This window comes from Scomber japonicus, chromosome 11, assembly GCF_027409825.1.
Source record: "Scomber japonicus isolate fScoJap1 chromosome 11, fScoJap1.pri, whole genome shotgun sequence".
Taxonomy (NCBI): domain Eukaryota; kingdom Metazoa; phylum Chordata; class Actinopteri; order Scombriformes; family Scombridae; genus Scomber; species Scomber japonicus.
Window position 1 is genome coordinate 22,431,010 of NC_070588.1, and position 24,395 is coordinate 22,455,404.

Here is a 24,395-nt window from a genome sequence, read left to right on the forward strand (position 1 = left end):
TTATAACTGTACTAAAAGTGTGAAAACAGAGCTGTTTGAAAACATTGCTAAAAAATCTCAAATGCATAAAACACAGCTTATTAAGATGCAAAAACAATTAACTTTATACCTGCCGTGCTTTTCAATAGCTTGTGTGAAAAATGCAAATCATCTACTCAATAGACCTCATGGGTTCTTGTGAGATTGTTTTCTTCTAAGTGTCAATAATTAACTTTTTAACTTTCATTATTTTGATAAATTACCTAAAATCAAAAACATACAGACATTCACCAGTTTTCAGCTTCTCAAGTGTAATTATTGTTAATATCTTTGGCTTGTTAGTTGGGAACATTTTGACATGGTACCATCACATAACCAAAAGAGAAAACACCAGATGAATCAATAATGAAGATCATTTTTAATTGTAACCCTGGATGTTAACCCTTTGGTCCGAGTGAACGGTTAAGGCAAAGGCACCTCGTCATATGTAATCTGCACATATGGAGGCTTCATCGGCAGATGCCAGTACTCAAAGTTATAGTAAAGGTAGAAGCTCTTTTCCATCGTAATCTTTTTATAAGCCTCCAACAGACTGATGGCAAAGTCTATAAATGACTGGTGTGGTCTGAATGTGTGGTAAAAGTTGCGGATGTCCATGGCCAGATTCTTCAACGCAGGCTGTCCAAATATGGCGCTGTCATTGCCGAGGTAGGTGGGCTCTCCGCTGTACAGGTAGATCTTGGTGTAGTTGGTTTGCGATCGGCTGGACAGTTTAGCTCCCATGTCAGTGAGTTTCCTGTATGTGCGGTGGACAAACTGGGAGCAATCATAAGACTCAAACCACACCGTAGCATTAGGACTGGGGTCAGAAACAACTGTCCATGTCTCATAGTAGATCCCAGTCTCGTTGTCTTCCTGGATCCACTGGGACAAGTAATTGAACTCGGCCCCTGGAGAAAGAAAGAAGTGCAAAAAAATGATCATTTGGAAGGTGTAAATGTAACTGGTTTCCAGAGAAAGTGAGTCTATAAAAATAGTCACGGTCACAGAGTGGCTATTTTCTAGATCTAACTCATTTATTTCATGGTCATGTGAGGTGTTGGAGCACTTCCCAGAATGCAATGGGCAAAAAAGGGAAGGAAAACAGGTTAGTGCATGTCACACCACCTGAGCTGCGGTGGTGGAAGGAAACCAGAAGAAACATAGGTACCTCTTAATACCAATAACCAGGACTTAGTTACTGTGTCTTTGCCTTTACTGTATCCAGTCATTATCTCATCAAATCTTTAGAATGGGTCAAAAATATACTGTTTCATGTTTTAAAAAGTTGGGACTAGTTTCAGCCATGGTTTAATACATGTCTTGGTTCTCCAATGAGTGAGAGTGATGTGTGTTTAATCTGTTTTGGACAATAATGGAGCTCTATGGCAGACAGGAAGAAGCTATGTTAGGATTCGACTACACAGGAAACATTTGTTATTATATAATTTCATTGTTGGTTTTGCTAATTGAAAAAAGTAATAAAATGGAATAATTGATTTCTGGACAGATATTCATATTACCTCTTGTCCTCTATGAGCGAAGACACAACATTACACATGTGAAGTCTTACCACTGATTTCTCCTATTTTCTCCAACGTGCCATTTTGGGACCAGTGTAAGTCATCGATGCCTTCAAAGAAGCAGGCTGCTCCCTGGTTGCACCAGAAGGGTGGGTACACCTCTGGTCTGATGTGAGGGAAGGTGCAGTTACCCAGCTGAAAGAGCTCGTACCACTCTATGGTGTAGTTGGTCCCCATCTCATAACTGCTGAACCCAATAGCATCATGCATGATATGCTGCGAACCAAGAGGACACATTTTATTGCCTGTCATGGATGTGTTTTATGTGCATGTGCGTGTGCAGGGAGGGAAGTGTGCTCCCTTTGTTTCTATAAATGAAGTTGCACAGCTGCACTTCCATTTTAACAGTACAACCACATTAGATTAAATTGTCACATATCACGTGTTTTACCATCTGTAGAAACACAGTACATCAATGATTTCACAATTACATTCATCTAATAATACACTTCACAACCAATATTCCTGCTAATGTCTTCTAAGAAACTAAATTTTGCTGTCCTTTTTTAAATATAATTATTTCCACTGACAGCATCTGTTCTAATTTATGATGAGTGATAAACAACAGGAAGGTGATGCAATCCTGACTCTAACCTTTGTGTCTGTGTGCATGTTTCATTGCTAAAAACAGATGGATTTATGTACTTACAAACTTCCCCAGCAAATCTCCATACTTGAATTCCCACACAGGAGTTTGCAGTCGATAAACTGATATTACATCCCACTCTCTCATTCCGGGAATCTGTCCATCCCGGTCACCGGTGGGGCAGAAAGGGTAGACAGCTTTACAGTATGGGTCCACATCAGGGCGATAATCATAACGTCTGTTGATGACACAAGAGCAAGTCAGCACCAAAGAGGGTTTATACCACTACACTAGGTTTTTCTGACGCATGGCTAGCCACTGTTATGTTATTCAGTCCAAAAACTGACAAGTGCTGGTTTCTGAAACAGACAAAAGGGTTTTTATAAATCTGAACAACTATGTGTAGTACGTGAGAGAGCCTAAACAAGCCACTTGTTTTGTATTGATATCCATTATCCAAAAACTGTCATAAATCCGGCATGTCCAAAATATTCCATAGAGGACCGTGTGCCGGCAGGTTTTTGTTCCAACGAATCAAAAGCACACGATTAAACCAATCAACTGTCTGAAGTTTTGTTTTTTTTGTTTTTGCGTTTATTTTACAGAGGATGGCATAGAAGCTGACAGGAAATGGGGGAGAGAGAAGGGAATGACCTGCAGCAAAGGTCCCTTGCTGGAATCGAACCAAGGACGCTGCTTATTATGTGGCATGTGCAGTAACCACTCGGAGATCACTTGATTAGATGACTCAAGCCTGGTGTGCTCCTGCTTGGTTGGAATGAAAACCTGCAGCCACATGGAGCTTTAAGGAATATAGTTTGGACACCTCTGTCATAAATATAAAAACAAATCCCAAACATCCAAAAGAAGAAAAACCCTCCAATTTACATTTTGTCAACTTGGAAGAAAGATCAGTGATATCTGTCTGTAACCATTGTCCTTTTTTAAAATCAGGTTAAGAAGTTTATGATTGTGTTATGTCACATAATTTTTGCAAGAATGTTCTAGGTTATGTTTAACATAGCCTAACAAATAATGAATACAATTAATTGATATCACTACGTAAACAACAATCACTATCTGCATCCTAACACTGTAGTATTGTTGCACGAAATACTTGTCAGCATCTTCTAAATTGAATGCATTTTCTGACTACTCAGAAATATTTCCGAGTGCAAAGCTTCCAGAGTCACGTGAACGCACCACACATGTCTCTACAAGTTGACTAGTTGACTATTATCTCTAATTACTGAGTGTAGCAACACATGATTACCTCGTTAAGCCTTTTCCCCACAGTATTCATAGACATGTCTAGTTTGGGGAAAAGTTAACTCTAAAACAGACCTAAAGCGAGTTTAAACTGGGTTAGTTTGACACAGACAGAAGTGAGTGAGATTCAGTGAGTACCTGTAGGGAACCGGCCACTGCTGCCGCCTGAACTGAGCCCCGACATGAAGAACCAGGAGCAGGTTTAACCACAGGAGCGCCTCGGTGCGAGACATCATGTCAGACAGATAGCTTTCTCATGATTCTTCTACCCTCCGAGCTGACTTCCTCATTATTGATCACATGACTGTTTTGTTGATGAAACGAGAGCGCATGACGAATGTAGCATTCAGGTGCCGTCAGAATAATCGTGAAAATGAGTGCCGGGGTTGGAAAATGCACGTGAACGCCCCCTCAAATCGGAATAATAAATCAGAGAGTCGCAGATTTTTTTTAAAATTAATAAAAAATCATTTACATGTACTCTATACTACATGTACAAACAGGTCTAAATAATATAACAGTCGGCCAAAAGATGACTTCATGTAGCCTACGCAAAAACATAGCAAAGGATGTTGGGAGAAACTTTTTTTTCCTAATTCAGATATTGACTATATTTTTTTTGCTCACGTGTAATTTGTAATATGGTATTAGGTTGTAAGTGTTATGTTAGCTGCTCTGTACGTAGAACGACCTTGATTAGTTAAAAAAAGAAGTTATTTAACAGCATAGACCGCCATTATAAGTCTGGTAAAGAAACATTGTAGTGGTTTTAGGGTGGTGCAGCAACAATTGTGTGACAAAATTACAACACATCATCTTTGTGGCGTCCGTGTTTCAACATCACGACTTAAAAGCTCATGAACACATAATTACTTCTCCCATGTGATCCCAACTCCGAGAAGCACGTGAACGTCCTCCTGTCCAAAATTAAGTGACTAAACTGTTCAGGAATACATGAACTAATGAATGAATGAATAAACAGATAAATAGTATGAATTATAGGAAGAATACAAACATATCTCTCTATTTCGACAACCAAAAAGCAATGAAATACATATGTCAAATTGAAATAATCAGCCTATCCACATCAATCTACCATCTATATAAACTCTTCATAGAAACTAAATTTAGATGTTTGATCTTATTGTTTTGATCTTCTTCTTAAGTCACAATTACTGTTTTTTCTCATTTTAAATTATGTTTTATATGTTAATTTGTTTTTATTGACAAATAGGTATTTGTAGGTTAGCTTTTGAAACTGTTGATTAAATTATTTTATATATTTTATTTGACATTTAGGCTATAATAAAACATTTTTTGTTTTTCAATAGGCTACTCATTCCTGAAAAGAAAATCGAATGACCAAAAGATACACAAACCCCCTAACCTATCAGAAAATAACCAGAACACATTGGACGTTGGACATATTTACTGAGACATCAGTAGACACTGTTATGTATGAGTATAACATTTAAAGGTGTTTTTTCTTTATAAGCGTCCAAATCTGTAAAATAATAATGTCATTAGAATTTAAAGCCATACTAATGAATTTTATTAACAGTTAAAGACCATTGTAAATATTCATGACAACTAGTTTTTTAAATCCACTTTAGGCCTACTCTCCAGAGGAAGCAAGAAAGTGGACATTTTTTGTGAGTTGCTGTTTTAAGGTCAGGAATCCAATAAGATGAATACAGATGAATAATTGACTAATAAGAATATATGAATGATTATTACTTTGCTATAATTGTACTTGTGTTAAACCGGATAGAATGTTTTCTTGTAGCAGAGGAGGCTGCAGTAATCAGGTCTGTGCACAAGAGGGCGGTAATGTACAGAGGAGCCTAAACACAACGCATCATCTATTATTCAGAAGAAGAAGAAGAAGAAACTGACAGCCAGTCCGCCATGCTCACCCTGCTGCACCACTGTGGACGCAACTTGCTGACATTCAGCACGATCCAGGCAGTGAATAAAAGTTATTACAGTTCACAGATGGCTAAACGCGTGGCTGTGGTGCTGGCGGGATGTGGAGTTTATGACGGCACTGAGATCCATGAGGCCTCCGCTGTCCTGGTTCACCTCAGCAGAGGAGGTGCAAGTGTAAGTTAGAGGCAGTTTGATCTGGAAGTATTCATACAATGTGTGTGTGTGTGTCATAGGGGTATGTGTGTACACTGGACACTGCTCAGAGCACAATAGGCTACATGAGGACAAAGGAAGGATCCAGACAGATGCCCTTATATCTGTAGTTTTGTAAATTTGAGTTACTGAGAAAACCTCTTGATCTGTTGGTATACTTATGGTATATTTTCAGTAAATATCCATAGGCTATATGAGGAAGTAGGCTACACACACACACACACACACACACACACACACACACACAATAGAACACTCAGAAATATAATGAACAAAAGGTTTCTGATTGTAGCCAGACTTTATAAAAGGTGATCACCATTGTAATTGAGATTGCAGTTTAAACAATGAAGCAAATGTCTGATTGGTGATTGTGAGCCTTATACATTTCCCTTAAATTAAATCGTTAAATAACAAGGAAATAGCCTACCACAAATTTATTTTGTAAAATAAGCATACATTGAAGAATGGGACTCAGAGATACAGCTGAAATACGTAGTTGATTATTTAATTAAACATTTCAGAACAATTATGTTAGTTTAGCAAGTTATTTACCAGCAAGTCTGAGCATTTGCAGCTTGTCTTATCATAAATATGAAATATTTGTGTTTTGGACTGACAAAGCATACTATTTCTCAAAATGGGCTCTGGGAACTTGTCATGTGCATTTTTTTATGTTTTAAAAAAAAGTAATTTTACAGACTAAATAATAGATCAAAAAAGGGCCAATAATTATTAATCAGTAATAAAAAATAATCATTAGTTGCAGTCCTTATGGAGTCAGTTGTTTCCCTCCTGGTATTAAAAGCCAGTCCTCACCAGGGTTATTATAGTTAACCAAAACTAAGACTAAAACTAAAACTAGCAATGAAAAAAATAATTTAGTTAACTGAAATTAAAATAAAAACTACAATTTAAAAAAAATGAAAACTAGATAAAAACTACAATTAAAAAAAAAAAAAAAAACCCTGAAAACTAATTAAAAACTACAATGAACAATGTAAAACTAACTAAAACTAAACTGAATTGCGGATAAATTCAGCTTCGTTTTCGTTAGGGTTAGGGTTAGGTTACTTCCTGTCCCGCAGCAGCCGTGGTTAAAGAATGAAACTAAAAAGCACTTGATGATAAACCATATTTGCTGTCACACATTCTTTCATCCTGTTCAGCTTCTACAAATCAAGGCTTTCTCTTAATACCTGAAAAACTAAAACTAAATCAAAACTAAACTGAAACTAGTAAATTCCTTCAAAATAAAACCAAACTAAAACTACTAAATCACTTGTTGAACTAACTAAAACTAAACTGAAAAAAAGCAAACTGAAAAACTAAAGAAAAATAAAAACTAAAGAAAATTTCAAAACTATAATAACCTCTCACCTTTTCTACTCTGCTCCACAGGTAAACATGTTTGCCCCCAACATTGACCAGATGCATGTAGTGGATCACCTGAAAGGTTCACCATCTGAGGGGGAGAAGAGAAACGTGCTGGTGGAGAGCGCCAGGCTGGCCCGTGGAAACATCCAGGACCTGTCTAAACTCAACATCACAGAACATGACGCTATCATCATCCCAGGTTCATTACAGTCACAACAACATAGCAGCCTACTTTCTTACCATAAAGATCTCATTCTGTGGTTACCTGCTTCACCAATTCAGTCTAAATACACTAAAAAGAAAAGATCTGTAGGGTGGAGATGATTTTAAAATATTGTGAATGATCTCAGCCTTTGATCTGATTGAGGACTTCTGTATTTCTTTTCCCTTTTTGATGTTTTTTAGGTGGTTTCGGGGCAGCGAAGAACCTGTGTACGTGGGCAGTGCAGGGGAAGGACTGCTCTGTTAACGCTGAGGTCCAAGCTGTGCTGAAGGCGTTCCATGGTGCAAGCAAACCCATCGGCCTCTGCTGCATCTCACCTGTGCTGGCCGCCAAGGTGTTTCCAGGGTGTGAGGTCACCGTCGGCATTGAGAAGGATGACAAGTGAGTCTGGCTTGCTTGAGCACGCCGTGATTCATTTTAGAGGATTGTTCCACTTTACTGTGTCCCGGGTCTTTGACAATTAATCCTTTTAGTCTGGCTCTCATCAAATTATTTGTTGAAATTTGGGAACATGATAACATCACTATAAAAAGTCTGACAAGAAAAAAAAAGAGCAGTCAGATGATCATCCAGGATTTAAACAAACTTCCACTTTAGTCAAACTTATTCGGGGGAGTATATGATGACAAATGTTAAAATTATTACCCAAAACTGTCTGTTCTAAACATCCATCACAGTTTATACAGACACTTCATATTTGCCATATTCGTGCATGCAGTTTTTCCTCGATTGCTGTAATTTTTCGCATGCTCATTTTAGTTTTGCTTCCCAAGTATAGCTGTTTAGTCTGATCATCTGAGGGCTTGTGTTTCTTGCACTGTTGGACTTTTTTGTAAGCAATGTTGCCATGTTCCTGGATTTCAGAAATCACTACATCATTACAACAGAAATGATCTCCAAAGCTCCAAAAATGAGACCCAAGTTAATAACAACAATAATAATAATAATAAAGTGTTTACAGTGGTAGAAATACACCTTCAAGCAGTTGAACATTATGTGTTGCTTCTTTTTTGTCTTTTCCTCAGGTACCCGAACACTACTGACACCGCAGCAGCCATCACCCAGCTGGGGTGCAAGCACGTGAGTAAAAGTGTCAGCGAGAGCCTTGTGGACGGGAAGACCAAGCTGGTCACAACCAGTGCCTTCATGTGCGATGCACCGATCCACGAGATATTCGATGGAATCGGTGCGATGGTGAAAGACGTGCTGAAGCTTGCCTGATTCTATAAATGATGGTGGAAACAGAAAGCAAAAAAAATGTTTTAGCTTCATGGTAGATCAATGCTAAACCAATATGAAAGAGATGATCAGAAGCACTCCCAGTTATAAAATATACATATTTTAAGTAGTCATGTCAAACCACATGATTTTGCAGGTTTTTCTGTTATTTGCAATAATTTCAGTTTAAATCACTGTTATGAGATTATATTGTGATGCAGTGTATCAGTCTCATCATGTCAGTGTTGATGTAAATTTAGAAAATGAACAAATATGGTATTGTACAGAGTAACTGCAATAAAATAAGGAAAACGTCACTGTTTCAGATCACTTTATTTCACACACATACTCCACAGGAGAAAAAGATTATCTTAAATATATACATTATGTTTATTTCATCCTTGCGCATGCCACTTGGAAAAACATATTAAAATACTTCAAAAATATACATTGGCTTCATGTAAATACTTGTTCATACTTCATTAAAATACTTCAAAAGTTTACATTGGCTTCATAATATACTGTATAATCACAAAACTGTGCTGTACAGCTGCTGATGTGGCTCACTTGTCATTCTCAGATATGAGCCTAAGGTGGAACACTCACTCTCTCTCTCAATGTTTCCTATCACGTCTATCACACCCTCCACCCCCTCTGAGCACAGCACCGTGGAGGCATTTACAATAAACTTCTCCACCAGGTCTTCATGACTCAGTGGCTTCCTCCAGTGGCCGTAAAAGTTATCACACCTGGCTTTGTAACTCTGCCCCTGATCGGTCTCTATCTCAACCTCACAGTACATCTTTTCAAAGCTGGGCTGATTATCCCTTGGTGTCTCCACCTTCACTTTGGACAGGAGCTCCCTCAGAGTGAGCCGGCTAATTTGATCTTCACTGAATGAAGCCACTGTTACTTTGTCATCCAGCAGGGCAGAGCAGGCATTGAACTGAAATGAGTGCCGGGCCTGGTGCTCTGTGGCAGGTAGGGGACAGTCAATGTACTTGGATGGAGGTACTCGAAGTGTGACGCGCCTGATGTGGCTCAGATCAAAGTTACCTGCTGTGTTTTCAAACTTTGCACGGGCAGCGAGAGCAGCGTCCACAACCCAGTGCATCCCCAAATGAGCAGGAATGCGCTTGAAGGCCACATCCTGATCTTCCAGAATCCATTTAAAGCCACTGCCGGCACCATGATCTGCCATTGCTGAAGGGCTGTAGTCATTGTAGTAAACCCCAAAACCACATTCCATATCCAGTATTGCTGAATTCCCCTCCAGTCCCATCTGGGCCAGCTGAGCGGCCTCCAGGCCTCTCCGAGTAGCATTTCCTATGTGGAGAGGTTTTGTTTGTGTGGCAGCGTTGGCTAAAGGAGCCCCAGCAGAAGAGGCTGCGATAGCCAAAGCATGACTGCACTGTGCAGGGGACAGACCGAGAAGCTTAGCTGAGGCCGCAGCGCTCCCCATCACACCCACAACACTGGGAGGGTGGAATCTGACAGAAAGAGGAAGAAAGATGACATTAGGTTCCGTTCAGATTAGGGTTTTATTAGAGTTTGAATTAGATTAGTTAATTAGGCAACTATTTGATACTTGATTAATCCTTAAAGTCATTTTTTAAACATAAGCACCAAACATTCTTTGGCTTCAGCTTCTCAAATGTGAGGCTGTGTTGTTTTTGTTTGTCTAGTCTCAGAACTCACCTTTTAGGGATATTGTAGGCCTCCCTGGAGAACCTCATGAGTCTGCCCTGTACCTCGATGCCAATGTTAAAGGCCAGCAGTAGGTCTAGACCAGACGGCTGGCTGGGCAGTGTCTCTGCCAGGGCCAGCAGTGCAGGTAGCACAGCACCTGAAGGGTGAGTAGCTGGGTGCCAAGTGTCATCAAAGTCCATGGAGTGAACCTAATATCACCAGACAATGTGACAGAACCAGTAATGAACAACAGAGCTGTGCCATGTAAATAATTTATTATGCTTTTATTTGATTTTATTTATGACTTATTGTTTAAACTTACTGCGATGCCATTAACAAAAGCAGCATAATGAGGAGGGAGAGATATTTCTGATCTGCCCCAGACACTGCTCTTCTCCTCTGACTGAAACAACTGCAATCAGATAAATTAATATGAGAGTAAGCTTGGATACAACTCTGAACTCAGTAGTGAAGTCAGTGAAGTAAAACAGACAGTAATGACAGACAAAATTCAGAACAAACAGTAGCATGAATGTGATATTAATTAATTAATCTACTAAGGAAGTACAATAAGTATATTAATAATATAAACATCTCTTAGAAAATGATTAATTAATTACAAACACTGCACAAAAGACGTGGATACAATTACAAATATTCCTTATTCATATTGAGACTTCAGATGAGCCATTGCAGAAACAGTGTATGCAATCCTATTTTGAATTACTTCAAAATTAAATGGTGGTTATATCATTTCCTCACATACTGTCGTGGTTTACTGTACCTGGCTGTACTTGAGAGCCTTGTTGAAGACAGCTGTCCTAGTTCCTAACAGCCCAACACCCAGGGTGTCCAGCATCATCCTTTTGCTCCTGTTAATCACACCATCTGTCAGCTGAGTGGCGCTGAGGGCATGGATAGCAGCTCCAAAGCTCTCTGTAATACCCTGGAAAGATGAAAACAAGGCAAGTCAGTCCTAAAGTGAAGAGCAAACCTGCCCAGAGAGACTACTGTTAAGGATTTAAAAGTTTTAATATGTTGCATCTATTTGTCTTTAAAACCAAAAGTTGTTTAAATCTAATCTCATATAGTGAAATGCAGAGAATGTGACTATACAAGAAAACAGCAGTACCTTGCGTAGCATTGCTGTCGGTGAAAATGTCTTCAAATGACAAAGCATGCAAGTACAGCCGCCTTTTATATGCAATTTTGCTGTCTACACTTGTTTTCCAAATTTCCAAAGTGGCAAAAGCCGACCCCAATGAGAAGTAGGAACTTTCACAATGACTTCATGTCCTCTTCGTCCTCTTCATTTTTCCCCAGTTGTGACTATATTGACCAATCTACTAAATCTCTTGCATTTTCCTAATTTTCATCACAAATACTTCAGCTTGAGGTTTACATGCAGCATTAGATGTTAAATAACTTCTCCTGGTTGTGTAATATTAGGAGAATACAATTACACAAGTGTTAGAAGACTTTATGGTTAAAAAAAAAACAGCTGGGAAAGCGAATTTCCACTGTGAACAGTTTCATTTTGAAATGGCAGACTGGCTCTGTGTGCTGTGGGAAGTTTTAAACAGGGAAATAACCCAAACATATGACCCAAGGAGCTGTTACCACACCACTGGGAAAGTATTGATCATCAGCAAATGTGACCTCAGTTATGGTTTTACTAAATGTTCACGTGAATAATTGGAAAACCTTTCGGATATATTAAACACAGTTTGACCTAAATGCACAGCTGTTGTTATTAATAAATTCTGTCTTAAAACAACAATCAGATGCACAAATGACTGCAGAAAGAGGTTTTCCTTGCTGTAATTATTCCTCCTGCTCAAACTATTAGAAAATCCCTTTCAAATGGCCTTTCAATATAAGTAATAGGGGAGAAAAAAATCCACAGTCCATGTTCTGAGCAAAGATGTATTCAAAAGTTTATCTGAAGATAATATGAAGTTACAGTTACAGTCTTTTTACTAAAAAAAATCCGTCCTCGTGTCTTGACATACAGTGATTTCCTGTTCAGTTGCAGTCGAAGTATAGTGACAAAAAAGGGAGTTTGAGTGCAAAGATTGTAACTCTAAAAGATATTGAGTGGGATTTGACTCAATTGGGCTGCTGAAGCTTCATATTAGTGTCATTGTGATGGCCACAGCCACACAGGGTAAAATCTAACCCACTCATACTCCACTTTAGTTTGATTTCCTACACAGGTTCATTTAATTTGCAGCCAGCCACACCAAACAATTAACATTACACAATATCACACCACACAGTTTGTTTGATTTAGAAGTTGTTTTATTTTGAACCTTCTGTAGAATTTTTCTGTTGTATTAATAACTTCTTTCTTTGTTTGAGTTACCGTGGTTGTGAGAGGTCTCTTCCTGGTGGACTAAAAGGTGGGGCTGAGGGTGGAGTGCTCTTAAATCTTGGGCCAAGCTCATCAGGCTAGACTACTTCCTGCTGTGCCATAGGGGGATTTGGGGTTTAGGTAGGTTGCTTTGTATTTAGTTGTAGTTGGCATCTATTTTGGTTTCCCCTCTGTGTATTATTTGGTTTGGCTAAGCCACTATATATATGTTCCCTTATGTTGTTTCGGGAGGTATGTTCTGTTCTGTTAACACCTCAGTTCTTTTTATATTGAGTTAAGTTATCTTTTGTTGACCTCTTTTATAGTTTGGCTTGGTTTTTGTATAAGATTTCATTTTTGGGGTAAATAAAATGCTATTATTTTGAATTTATATTCCTGTGTCCTCATTGCCTCACTGCTTGATCCCTGACAGTCATATAAAATTCACTTTTAAATACATGCTGGATTTTGTTCCAAATAACTTCCATATAAAGTGCATTATGAAGGGATCTGTTAATGGTCAGAATAAACAGGAGGAATGATTACAGCAAGAGAACCATGGGTCAGTGTTCATTTGGGGACCTGATATACTTGAAAAACTGTGAACCTTTCAGTCTTGAGCGTGTACATTCTTGCCAGTTCTCACTTCTCCAAAGGGCTGTGTGTGTAAGATGCTGATTGCATTTCCATCAGAGTTACAATGGGTGTCACTCACTACTTCCATATTTTCAAATTATTATTTTATTTTAAATTTAGGATTTAGTAGTCCTATCTGAGCTGAAGTTAGATTAGTCAATTAGGCAACTATTTGAAAGTGCTAAACATTCTTTGGCTCCAGCTTCATGTCTTATTTTTTGGGGTTTGGACTGTTGGTCATTTGAAGACATCACCTTGGGCTTAAAAGAAATTGCAATCAACATGTTTCACTATTTTCTGTCATTATATAGACATAAAATGTTAGTTGGAGTCAGACCTTGCTGTGATCAGTTTTACTTTTGTTTTTACTACTTTCTATAAATAAAATGGTTCCTGCAAAACATGTTGACAGTGCGGTGTGTGGACATGTCTCAGCTGATTTTTTAAAAAGCATTTGTCATTGCTGTGAGTAACCTACCCCAAACAAGTCATTCACCACCTCCTGTGTATGATGCTGGTTGCATTTCCACCAGATTTTCAGTGGGGGTCACTCTTTCCATATTTTCATATTTCCAATTCTTTATTTTAAACTTGGGATATCTTACTGTCTGTATGTATTTCAGTGTGTTTGTAAAAACCCAATATAATTAAATTAATTAATTAAATTCTCATCAAAGGATAGGTTACATTTCATGCTTAACTGAACACGAAACAAATAACACTTAATCAAATGTTGGTGCTCGCTTTGAATGATGCTGGACAAGTGACAACACAGATATGATCACCCCCCCTCTCTCTCTGCGTGTGCGTGCGTGTGCGTGTGTGTGATAGAGAGAGAGAGAGAGAGAGAGAGAGAGAGAGAGAGACTCATGCATTCATACACTAGACCACCATAGCTAACTTTAGACAGGACAGTCATGTAATAGTTAAATGTTAATTTAGTAGTCGACCCGCCATCACGCACGCGCACTCACGCACGAGGTGAGCCCAGGCTTCATAAACAAGCCGCTGCCACTTAGTTGCTCACTGTTTCCACTGATCCCACATCATTGCAGCGGCTCAGAGAAGATGGCACTGGCCGACACAGAGCGCGCAGTGTCCAATTGCGGCGACTCGAGCTCCCCATTTTCAGAGATAATTGAGCTCAATGTCGGCGGACAGGTCTACGTAACCAGACACAAAACTCTCATCGCCGTCCCAGACTCACTACTGTGGAACATGTTCAACAAGAAGACACCCAAGGAGCTGGCGAGAGACAGCAAGGGGCGCTTCTTCCTGGACAGGGACGGCTTCTTATTCCGCTACATCCTAGATTATCTCCGGGACCTGAACTTGGTCCTCCCGGACTACTTCCCTGAGAAAAGCCGACTGCAGAGGGAGGCTGACTTTTTCCAACTGCGGGACCTTGCCAAACGCCTCAGCCCCCGGATGAGTAAGGACAACTCAATCAGCGAAGAGATCAGCCAGAGTGACACGGAGGAAGGTGCGCTGCAGTGCGGCTCCTCTGGCGCCATGGAGACTTTACGCACAGTGTCAGTCAGCGGGGCCATGCGCTCCCCCTCTCTTGACTCCAGGAAGTCGGGCTATATCACGATAGGATACCGCGGCTCGTACACCATTGGCAGAGACATCCAAACCGACGCCAAATTCAGAAGAGTGGCGCGAATCACAGTTTGTGGGAAGACGTCCCTGGCCAAAGAAGTGTTTGGGGACACACTAAACGAGAGCAGAGACCCGGACCGCCCACCTGAGAGATACACATCTCGGTACTATCTGAAGTATAATTTTCTAGAGCAAGCATTTGACAAGCTGACAGAGACGGGCTTCCACATGGTGGCCTGCAGCTCCACAGGCACCTGTGCCTACACCAGCAATGATCCAAACGAAGACAAAATCTGGACAAGCTATACTGAATATGTCTTCTGCCGGGACTAATAATGTAATGCTGATGTAGAGATCTAGAGGGGTGGGGGGGTGTCTTCAAAAAGTATTATTTTCGCTGTGTTGAATAGTATTTGTAAAGGGAGAGTGACTGCAAAATATTGCAGGATAGCCAAATAACAGTAATGCCACTTCAGAGGTTAACCAGAGACATAAAATACCCCCAAAACATATTCTAAAAGTGATCTACACAAACAGTCTTTTTCAGATTATGCAGTTTGATTGTTCAAAGTGAGCAGAGCATAGTTTGAGATGACAGACTCATCAAAAGGTGGTGTGGAAAGCACCATGGTCCCCATCTCATAGAAATGCATGTCAATATTTCAGCCATATCCGACTCAGTGCTGTGCGAACTGAACGGCATCCAAGAACTGACGAGCAGCAATTAGTATTCAGTGTCATTGTAACTTTTAGGCTTGCTTGATCACTGTTTGGCCCAGTTTTGTATAATCTAATAGGCACTCATAGCAGTTCTGTCACTGACATGATTGTAAGTGTATGTGCTTGCTTGGTAGAGTTGTATTTGTTAAACCTGTCCAGATGAAATAAAAATCTTCTACCATGTTATTCTCAGCCCTTTGCCAATCATCATATCTTCTTAACTTCTGCACCGTCCTCATTGTGACAAAATCCTGGCATTCACCTCCCTCCAACCTTTTAAAAGCTTACTCAGCGGGGAATCAAAGAGTCAGCCTCAAAGAGATGTGCTCTACCCAGGCACCTCAGCCCATCATGGCACAGAAGCTGCCAGCTCAACAACATCTGTCACAGTGTTTTAACCTAGAAGGACACAATGGAAATGTATGTGGCAGCTATGTGTTGATGTGTTTGTACTTTTTCATTGTGTTCACCGTTACACAAATCCTGGCCATGAAGTTTTCTAGGCTCCGACTTCCCTATTTTTTTCACTTCAAGGCCTTGCATCTATTTCCTATCCAACGTCAGCCCTGTTATTAAATCTCACAAGAAGTAAATATTGCGAGAGGATCCGTTTTGTCACACAAATTCAGCTGCAGGTCATGTGGATGCAAATAGTGCAGCTGTGCACACATGATGTCATTATCATTTCAAGTGTATATAATGAAAGGGTCCAGCTGCACACAAATTGGAGGGTTCACTCTGCCAGGGACTGTGGATAAATGGAGAGTCGATTGGCGCACCTCTATTGTGAGAGCACAATTATTTGACGACTTTAGTGTATAGCCAGAGTTAGATTATGTGTTTCATTCAAAACAGACATGAAAGAATTGGCCTTATATTCAGGGCAGGATTATACAACATCAGGAGCTTATAGTGCAGAGGGAGTGACATAACCTCTGTAGGGGTACAGGGACATCCTCCCAAGGGGAACATCCTCAGGTTTTATGCACTAAATAAATCAGTCAGGCTCAATTTGGCTTTAAAAAGTTGGAATATGTGCTCTGTGGACAGGAACGAAAATTATGTTTGGGAGATGATTTCTTAAGGGGTTAGTGTGCACACATGAATGACTCAAAATGACTTGCAAACCAACGTTTTTGCTACTAAATAATGGACTTATTTAAATGTGAGGAGCAATTCGGCTTACTTTATTTGCACATTGGTAACAACTTGGTAGCACATAGACGTTGCTTTGACTGGGTCATTGCTTGAACAGGCCTCCGTGACAAATTCATTTAAAATTGATTAACTATATCGATCCAGTAAACTTTTATGTGCACATGTTTTGCACTACAACTTTATATTGATGTTTTCTTGCCAACTACTAGTTTAACTGCCTGATACTTATCTTGAGTAAAGCTTGAAGATTTGGGAAAGCTTTATATGAGGACCTAAACTGACCCTATCATTTATTTAAGTATTTCCACACCACAAACAAGGCAACAGATTACAGAGACAGACTGACCTGTTGCAGCCTATGCAGGTATACTATACATGATACAGCTGGGCGACACACCAAATAACTAGAAGCTGCTGTAACAGAGATGATAAAATAATTAATTGATTAATAGATGTTTTTCTGCAAGATGATTCAAATGCATCCGGAGCTCTAGATTGATTGCCAAGTTATTGTCACACTCCTGCATATGTGTAAATGAATATTGCAGATTAGGAAGGTACATTCGCAATAGGATGTCCGTTTACTGTCAATAAATGTGTCATATTCTTAAAAAAGAACCAACCTACATTAAAATAATCAGTGTGAAGCCAAGAGGACATTTCATGAAATGCGTCCAAACAATCCTATTTTCGATGGATTTTGCCTCTTGAGAACATGAAATCATGCCAAACCAAAGTGTAGCTACATCATCCCCAATACACTTTCCTTTATGTTTTTTTTTTTTTTGTTGTTGTTGTTTTTTTGTAAATGTAGAGTTGTTGTTTGCCTCATTTAGTACAAATGCAGGGAAACACCTTGTGTCATTCACCAGTCCGTCACAGGATTGCCTCAGATATCGGCCTACAGTCACCAACTCACACCCACATTTACACACAGCACAGTATGCAAGTGTCTAGAGCACTTGCATGTCTCTGGACTGTGGGAGGAAACCCACTCCAACATGTGCAGCAAAGGCTGTCTTTCAATGAAGAACAAATTGTTCAAGCTGTTACAGCACATGCACATGCAATCCCATGGTGCACCTGTAGAAACTGATACATTCCTGCCAGTTCAGACAGCAGGACTTGATACCCCCACATGGATGCTGCTTAGAGTGTCTGAATTAAATAAGGAATCACAAATTAGAGTCCAACAAGACTGGTCTTCAATGTAATTTAAAAAATATATATTTTAAAATTTGGCAATAACTCATTCATTTAAACTGCTTTCAGTCTTAGGTTGCAGGAATGTGATTGGTGATTAGAGACATCTGGCTGTAAATGTATCATTCTGACTGTACATCTGTTTTTCCATGGTCAGCATCTGTTTTGGCATTTGTGTTGGCTGTTTGACATTAACAAGAGAAAGATACAGAGCAAACCTTTCTTGGAGATAGAATTAAATTTTAATCATTCCTCTTGTTCAGACATGCTGTTTGATACAGTTCAGTAAAACAGTACAGTAAGATTCTGTTTGATACTGAATACCAAGTAAAAGGTTCAATCAGAAAATTCAAAAACAAAACAAAAAAAACAAAAAACAACCCCAGACATATTACATAGTATATATGAATTGATGATATATGAATAATGGATATATTATTGACAGTTACTGGGCATTCTTATGACAGTGTTAGTTTTAATAAATGGGTTGTCAGGTTGTTCAGTGTGAGTGATGATGAGATAACAGAACAGAAGAAAGGTGCTGTAAGACAAAGTGACAAGGGGAAAACAGGAAGCGTGAGGGACAAATGACATTAAATTATCAACCATTTTGCTGTTATTTCTTCTCTCATATGTTTATCTCTATTTGTCCATCTGTTTGTTTTTTTCTTTTACCCCTCTAATGTGTGCATGCTCCATGCCTCGCGCCCTGACATGAACTTCAGCAGATCAGGACTGTATAAACTCCACACATTAGTCCAGGATGCTTTTGAGCATCCTGACTTATTTTAGATCAAAGTCTCTTTCATTAGCACATCACAACAGTAACTCCGGACCATGGGCTTCATTATTCTAATTGAATTCTGAGTCAGAAATGCATTTTTAACTCGACTTCCCAACAGAGCACACACATCAGTCAGTGTTATGTGCTGTTATTGGAGATCAGAAGCAACAAGAAAATCCATCAGTGAGTGCACTATTAGATGATCGATCAAAAATATTGTTCATTTACTTTCATTTTAACCGCCATCAGCTTTTACAATACAACGTGCAGCATTTGTCTGCAATAAAAAGAAGCAGAGCATTTGAGAGGAGAGAATAGAAAGTGTCTTAATAGAAAACACATTTTCGCAGTGTTTGGGTTGGATGGTTAAAGCACATGCCACATAAAAGCAACATCCCTACTTGTATATAATAGAATATTTCATTATAAGGAATGTAATTTAGTAGCCATATAACAACATACATGAATATGATACATAACTGTAAGTGTAAGTGCAAAGGGACATCTGGAAAATTGAACTGATTTAGGTCAGAAGATACCGACGTGACTGTCAGTGAATCAGATCAGAGGATAATTCAGATCAGGATAATTGACTTTATTATAGTAATTTGAAGTAGAACAAAGTTAATGAAGTGTTTATGCAGTATGACCTCAGTTCCAGGGTCAACATAGAATAACTGTAAAGATCAGTTCATATCCATGCCCAAAGACAGAAGGTACTGTATGGAGGTAAAAAAAACTTAGTAAGTGCCACTTACTAAGGAAATGAATGCCAACACAGAAGATAATGACTTCATTATTTCTTAAATGAGAGTACTGAATGAGCTTTTTCTCTGTTATAACCATAACAGGAGTAGGAACATTACCTGTAATACTTCAGCACTTAACACTAATCATTGTTTATCTATTTGGTTCACAAGGGAGCCTAAACCCAAAATACAAGGCGGAAGCAAAGCTATCAGACAAGATGTGAGAAAGAAAAAATCTGAGCCTTAAATGATGTCTCCACCACCGAAGGTAAAGCTGATATTGTTAAAACCCCAATAACGTCAGACTAAGCACATCCCACATATGGCAAATGATGTCTCTGACAGTGCATTGCATAGAAAATCGATTATTATGAGAGTCTCAAATGTGCACTGCGCTTTTATTTTAGACTTCTTTTATTTCAGACTGCTTCTATTCAATTGCAAAAGTCATCATTTGATATCAGCGGCCTCCTGACTAATGCGTCCTGATCACCTGGGCTGACATGCAGCTCGATCCATTCATGTGGCCATTAAACCTCCCACCTTTCATGCAGCTGAGTTCTTTTGAAAATTACAGTCATCAAAGAGAAAATGCTCTTTCCACATCTGCTATGCTCTTGTATAAAAGCTGCCTTATATACCGGGGCCACTCGCATTAGAGGTCTTTCATTTGGGTGTTCTCTGCGTTCTCTGTTTTTTTTTTTTTCTTTTTTAGAAAAATAGATGTCCTTTTAGGCAAACATTTGTTATCAGTTTGATGGCCTACGTGGTTTAAATTCCTGTGTGGCTATACATGATTGCAGATAATATTCTTTCATTATAGTTGATCCTTTTCAGTTCTTGCTGTTTTCAGATCTCCTCGATCAGCAAATGGGGTTGAAAGCTCAGCACTTATTGTTTTCAATGGATCATCTTCCAAACTGACATGTCTCTTTTTCTCTTTCACATATGTATAGAATGTCATTTTGGTATAACGTCAGAAGTGCATCTTTTTTCTTGCTGAATCTTGGAGGTTGTTAACAAGTTGCATGAGTCACCCTGTGGGAGGAGAACCAGAACACAATGACAGGGTTATGTCTGCACGAATGTGGTTCCCTTTCCTGCGGTATTGACATGATTTCAGTTTGTTTTTTGTAGCCATTGCTCTGGTTTCAGGTTTTCCACATCTGCCTTGGTTGTGGGAGGAAGCTTTCCTGTGTATAGGATACAGAATTATGGGGTGCTATGGCATAAATAATAATTCTACAGGGGAAAGTATCAAGACAGATGCTCACTTTGGGGTTTAGAAAAGTCTTGATTACTGCATTGATGTATTGCTCTTGACAGAAGTGTAAAGTAGAATCAAGTGGAATTATGGGAATAACTGCTCTGCTCTGCAGCAATAGCTCTGTACTGACACAGTACAATACACAGTAATGACTGCTGCCAGGCAAGGCAGTACATATTTAATAGCTTTTTTTCGCAGCTCAGAAAATCCAATGTGGTTTTCACAGCTTGTCTCCAATGTACTATTTTAAAGCATTATGGGTCCAATTAAAGAACATGGCAGGACTTGTTCAAATTATAGGCTTTTACATGAACTATAACGTCTCATGTTTCCTTAACAGTCTCCTCTTAAGCTATTAATGCTGGCTTGTTAAACAGAAGTCACAGTGCTCCAGGGACTCCAGTCTGTGCCCTGCAGTTTAACTGATGTGGATTTTATATGTGGATCCTTGCTTTCTTGTTCTGTATTTTTATGCTTCACTTTGGACCAAGGACAAATTTTACATTGAGAAATGTGATAGGATCTAGCAGAATAATGACTACACAACAAAACTACAAGTCCTACATGTACTGTATCTGCAATGGGCAGGGTTATTGCTATTTATATAAATCTAATTCATTGGAATGAGCTGGTCACTGGAGACTTTATCCACTTAGCTCTCACTCTTGTACACTACACTGCAAAATCTTTCTTAATGAATTTAGATGAAAGAAATATATTGTTTACAGACATTTAGAAATGATTATATGCAGTAGAAGTCCTCTGGAAAATACTAGATATCCACTGATGTAATGTGGAAAGGTTGACATAGATCCCTAAATATTTTTCGTAATGTTATATTTCCAAAGTCTTCCAAATTCCTTTAATTGTAAGCCAGTTTGGATTTTGTGCATAGAAAGACGTCTAAACTATATCATTAACATGTGATTTAGAACAACCATTTTCCAGTTTTGTTTGAGTTTCCACATTTCTATTGGACACAATTTTCCACAAAAACCAGCAGAAGCAGACTGATTACCTGCGGTCTAAAATAAATACTGTGAGGACATTATATTTGTATTTGTGCAAATGAAGTCTATCCAAATTGCGTTTTCCGATACAAATCAAGATATAAATCAGTAAATTCAACCCAGTGAACAATTCAATACTGTCAAAAAAAAGGTGTCCATTGTGTCCTTCATTTTTCTGCACAATTCCTCTGTGATCTTCTCCCTTTGTTTATATTGAATGCCTATTCTTTCTTGTATTTCTTAATAAACTAATTAAAACATATAATACAGTGGAAGAGTGCAGCGGTAGACCAATTAGGAACATCTTATTACTTTCTTTCTCTAAACTCCCTCCAACAGCATTGAGAATTTGCATTCCATGTGATTCTTTAAAAAAAAGATGTCCTTGCTGAGATATTATATGCACACTACAACAGATACAAATGAAGAAACAGAGTATGAGGCTATGAGCTACAAATTGTAAACAGCACTGTCAGAAACTGATACAACCATGAAACAGCTGTGGTGCTCAGATAAAAAGGAATAATGTCTGCATCTGCCATATAAGATTCCAGGCAAGAACCAGTGGAAAAATACACTCTGTACAAAGCATTTCACAGGTGATTTCATCCAGTTTGCTTTGAGCTCTGCTGCATTGCTCATCTGCACACTGGCTGTCTGACAATCCTCTATTTGTAGGAGAAGACTAACACCAGAGGAACTGATGGAAGCCCCTACAGATATTAGGTAACACATTAAATCAATAGAGGGAAATACTACAAGTGCATTATTCTTTTTTTGGATGTTTTTTTTTCCTCTTTATTATTTTAATATAATATCAAGAGACAAAGAACAATTCTCTCTGAGGATAAAGCTGCCAGTCTGGACAGGTAGCATACTCATCAAAGCCAAAATAGATAAAGCAAGAGTTGTGCAGGAAGTCCATGGTGTATTATGTTTGATTACTGCAATGACTGTTTCCATGTTCAGTGACAAGCAGAGATACGTGATGATGTGATGTGGAGAGCTATACAAATACTGGCTTTGCAAACATATAACATCTGCTTGACTTTTTTCTGACAGATGTCCGCCTCCTCTGCTGGATTTGTTTAGGGGTTACAGCTTGATTAGATAACTAGGTCGAAATAGCTTCCTCCACCATAGACTTTTAATTTTTAGACATGACATAGATGCAAGAGTACACAGTGTTACTTTGTCCTGATAATTAACATATATGATATGGTTCATATTGGTTACCAAGGATACAGATGAAAATGAAATGGCTCCTTATTTGCCTTAAATTTTTGTCAAAGCCACGCTTTTGTGAAAATGTAAATACATCAACTCATGTGTGTTGCGGAGAGTTCCTGTTTGACAGAAAATCCAAATGTTCTACCACTGGAGCTTCATCCTTGAGGCAAAGCTTAGACTGCATGTTCTGGCAAGCACCAGTGGTGTTATTTTGATGCTAGAAAAGCAACACACCAGACCACAGCAACTTTTAAAAATATATTTGGATGGCATAACTGCTGCTACAAGCCTGCAAAACCATGTGTGCATGAATTTTCCATTCCAGTCTTTTCAGTTCTACACCAAAATCCTCTGAATAAGCCTGTGAATATCTAGTAATGACAATTTTGGTAATTCGACCTGGAAAATAACGCAAAAAAAGAAATTCCCAGTGCACTTTGTGTGCTCTTTCCCTCTGTTAGCTAAGCGTACGGAGGAAGAGTCTGGCAATAGATGTCATGTTTTGCCATTGCTTTCAAGAACATTTCACAGAGATTGTCACAAATAATCAACCTGTCCATTACATATAAGATAAGATAAGATAAGATATAGTATATATTTATAAATTAAGGATATGGCTAGCGATATTATGTTGTTGTTTTTTTTTACTGTTTTTTTTTATATAAAAAATGCTTGAATATTGCACAAAATGTGTAATGTTAAAGCTGAATATGGTCTCCAGTAAATGCTATTTGCTATGCTATTTTCTCCTGTTGGAGTAACATTTGTCATTAACTACAATGCCTGGCTGTTTTGGGAAATAACTGATAATATACTGATAATAACTAATAAACTGAGGTTTTCAAATATGAAACTATATGCTTGTACTTTTGGCTGAGAGCCACAGACAGAGTAAAGAGGCTGAAAAGTATTGAGAGATAGGCTAACATGTTGTAGCTTTTGGTCTCTTCATGGGATTTGTTGACATCAAGAAAAATGTACATTCCCACAAGGTGGAAGTGTTAGCCCGGTAAACTCAGTAGGGCCTGGGGCTCTTTACCGCTGCTCACTATTGACGTATAAAGAGCATTGGATACAGGTAAAATGCCAGGCTTTGAAGCCAATTTGACATTGCAGCCAAACCGTGTAATTACTATTGGTCCAAAAATCTTTTTCCGATACACTTACATTGTAAAATACATTTCTGTAAATCAGTCTGTGAAAACACATCTGTGTCACAACCCCTGCAAAATGACTTGTGTCACTATCAGAATTTGATCCATTGGGTCAGATCACATATAGAAAGTCTAGAGGAGCACATTTGGCCCATAGAGTGTGCTCAGTGTGTTTTCTGGAAGTGGCATTTTTGACTTTAATAGAAATGAACGGGGCCCTGCCTCTTACGCTATATTCTGTGAGTGTTGCATAGTAAAGCTAATTTATACTCATGTGATATTTGTATTGATACATGTCAGTTTTACTATAATATTGACTTACTTCTTTTAAAACTCACTTTTGTTTATTATTACTACTCCAGATACTAAATGTATATCGTCAAAACTGTTCCTACAGCTTTGCCTGACACTGAGCATCAGTAGTTTG

General features: G+C 38.7%; 4 protein-coding genes across 4 annotated transcripts; 2 read left to right on the forward strand and 2 right to left on the reverse strand.

Moving 5' to 3' along the window:
* Positions 1-328: 328 nt before the first annotated feature.
* cln5 (CLN5 intracellular trafficking protein) lies at positions 329-3,732 on the reverse strand. The gene is made up of 4 exons (XM_053328658.1): positions 3,595-3,732; positions 2,251-2,425; positions 1,592-1,817; positions 329-929 (listed from the first exon to the last, which is right to left on the reverse strand). The coding sequence occupies exons 1-4, from the start codon at positions 3,690-3,692 to the stop codon at positions 442-444; spliced, it is 987 nt and encodes a 328-aa protein (XP_053184633.1). The 5' UTR covers positions 3,693-3,732; the 3' UTR covers positions 329-441.
* A 1,617-nt stretch (positions 3,733-5,349) lies between these two features.
* Positions 5,350-8,728, forward strand: zgc:162944 (uncharacterized protein LOC569993 homolog). The gene is made up of 4 exons (XM_053328661.1): positions 5,350-5,559; positions 6,997-7,171; positions 7,378-7,576; positions 8,221-8,728. Exons 1-4 carry the CDS (start codon positions 5,365-5,367, stop codon positions 8,414-8,416), a joined length of 765 nt encoding a protein of 254 aa, XP_053184636.1. The 5' UTR covers positions 5,350-5,364; the 3' UTR covers positions 8,417-8,728.
* A 214-nt stretch (positions 8,729-8,942) lies between these two features.
* acod1 (aconitate decarboxylase 1) lies at positions 8,943-11,246 on the reverse strand. The gene is made up of 5 exons (XM_053328275.1): positions 11,235-11,246; positions 10,887-11,048; positions 10,425-10,514; positions 10,112-10,311; positions 8,943-9,903 (listed from the first exon to the last, which is right to left on the reverse strand). The coding sequence occupies exons 1-5, from the start codon at positions 11,244-11,246 to the stop codon at positions 8,943-8,945; spliced, it is 1,425 nt and encodes a 474-aa protein (XP_053184250.1).
* Positions 11,247-14,159: 2,913 nt separating this feature from the next.
* On the forward strand, positions 14,160-15,026 carry kctd12.1 (potassium channel tetramerisation domain containing 12.1). The gene has a single exon (XM_053328659.1). The coding sequence runs from the start codon at positions 14,160-14,162 to the stop codon at positions 15,024-15,026; it is 867 nt and encodes a 288-aa protein (XP_053184634.1).
* The last annotated feature ends 9,369 nt before the right edge of the window (positions 15,027-24,395 follow it).

Bases quoted from the DNA above. Each gene is read 5' to 3' on its own strand.
- cln5 (XM_053328658.1), bottom strand. From the start codon at position 3,692: ATGATGTCTCGCACCGAGGCGCTCCTGTGGTTAAACCTGCTCCTGGTT. The intron at 2,426-3,594 runs GTACTCACTGAA...TGTCATCAACAG, and splicing joins CAGTGGCCGGTTCCCTACAG to ACGTTATGATTATCGCCCTG. The intron at 930-1,591 runs GTAAGACTTCAC...TTCTTTCTCCAG, and splicing joins GAAAATAGGAGAAATCAGTG to GGGCCGAGTTCAATTACTTG.
- zgc:162944 (XM_053328661.1), top strand. From the start codon at position 5,365: ATGCTCACCCTGCTGCACCACTGTGGACGCAACTTGCTGACATTCAGC. The intron at 5,560-6,996 runs GTAAGTTAGAGG...TCTGCTCCACAG, and splicing joins TCAGCAGAGGAGGTGCAAGT to GTAAACATGTTTGCCCCCAA. The intron at 7,577-8,220 runs GTGAGTCTGGCT...TCTTTTCCTCAG, and splicing joins GGCATTGAGAAGGATGACAA to GTACCCGAACACTACTGACA.
- acod1 (XM_053328275.1), bottom strand. The intron at 10,312-10,424 runs GTAAGTTTAAAC...TGGTGATATTAG, and splicing joins CTTTTGTTAATGGCATCGCA to GTTCACTCCATGGACTTTGA. The intron at 9,904-10,111 runs GTGAGTTCTGAG...TCTTTCTGTCAG, and splicing joins GCCTACAATATCCCTAAAAG to ATTCCACCCTCCCAGTGTTG.
- kctd12.1 (XM_053328659.1), top strand. From the start codon at position 14,160: ATGGCACTGGCCGACACAGAGCGCGCAGTGTCCAATTGCGGCGACTCG.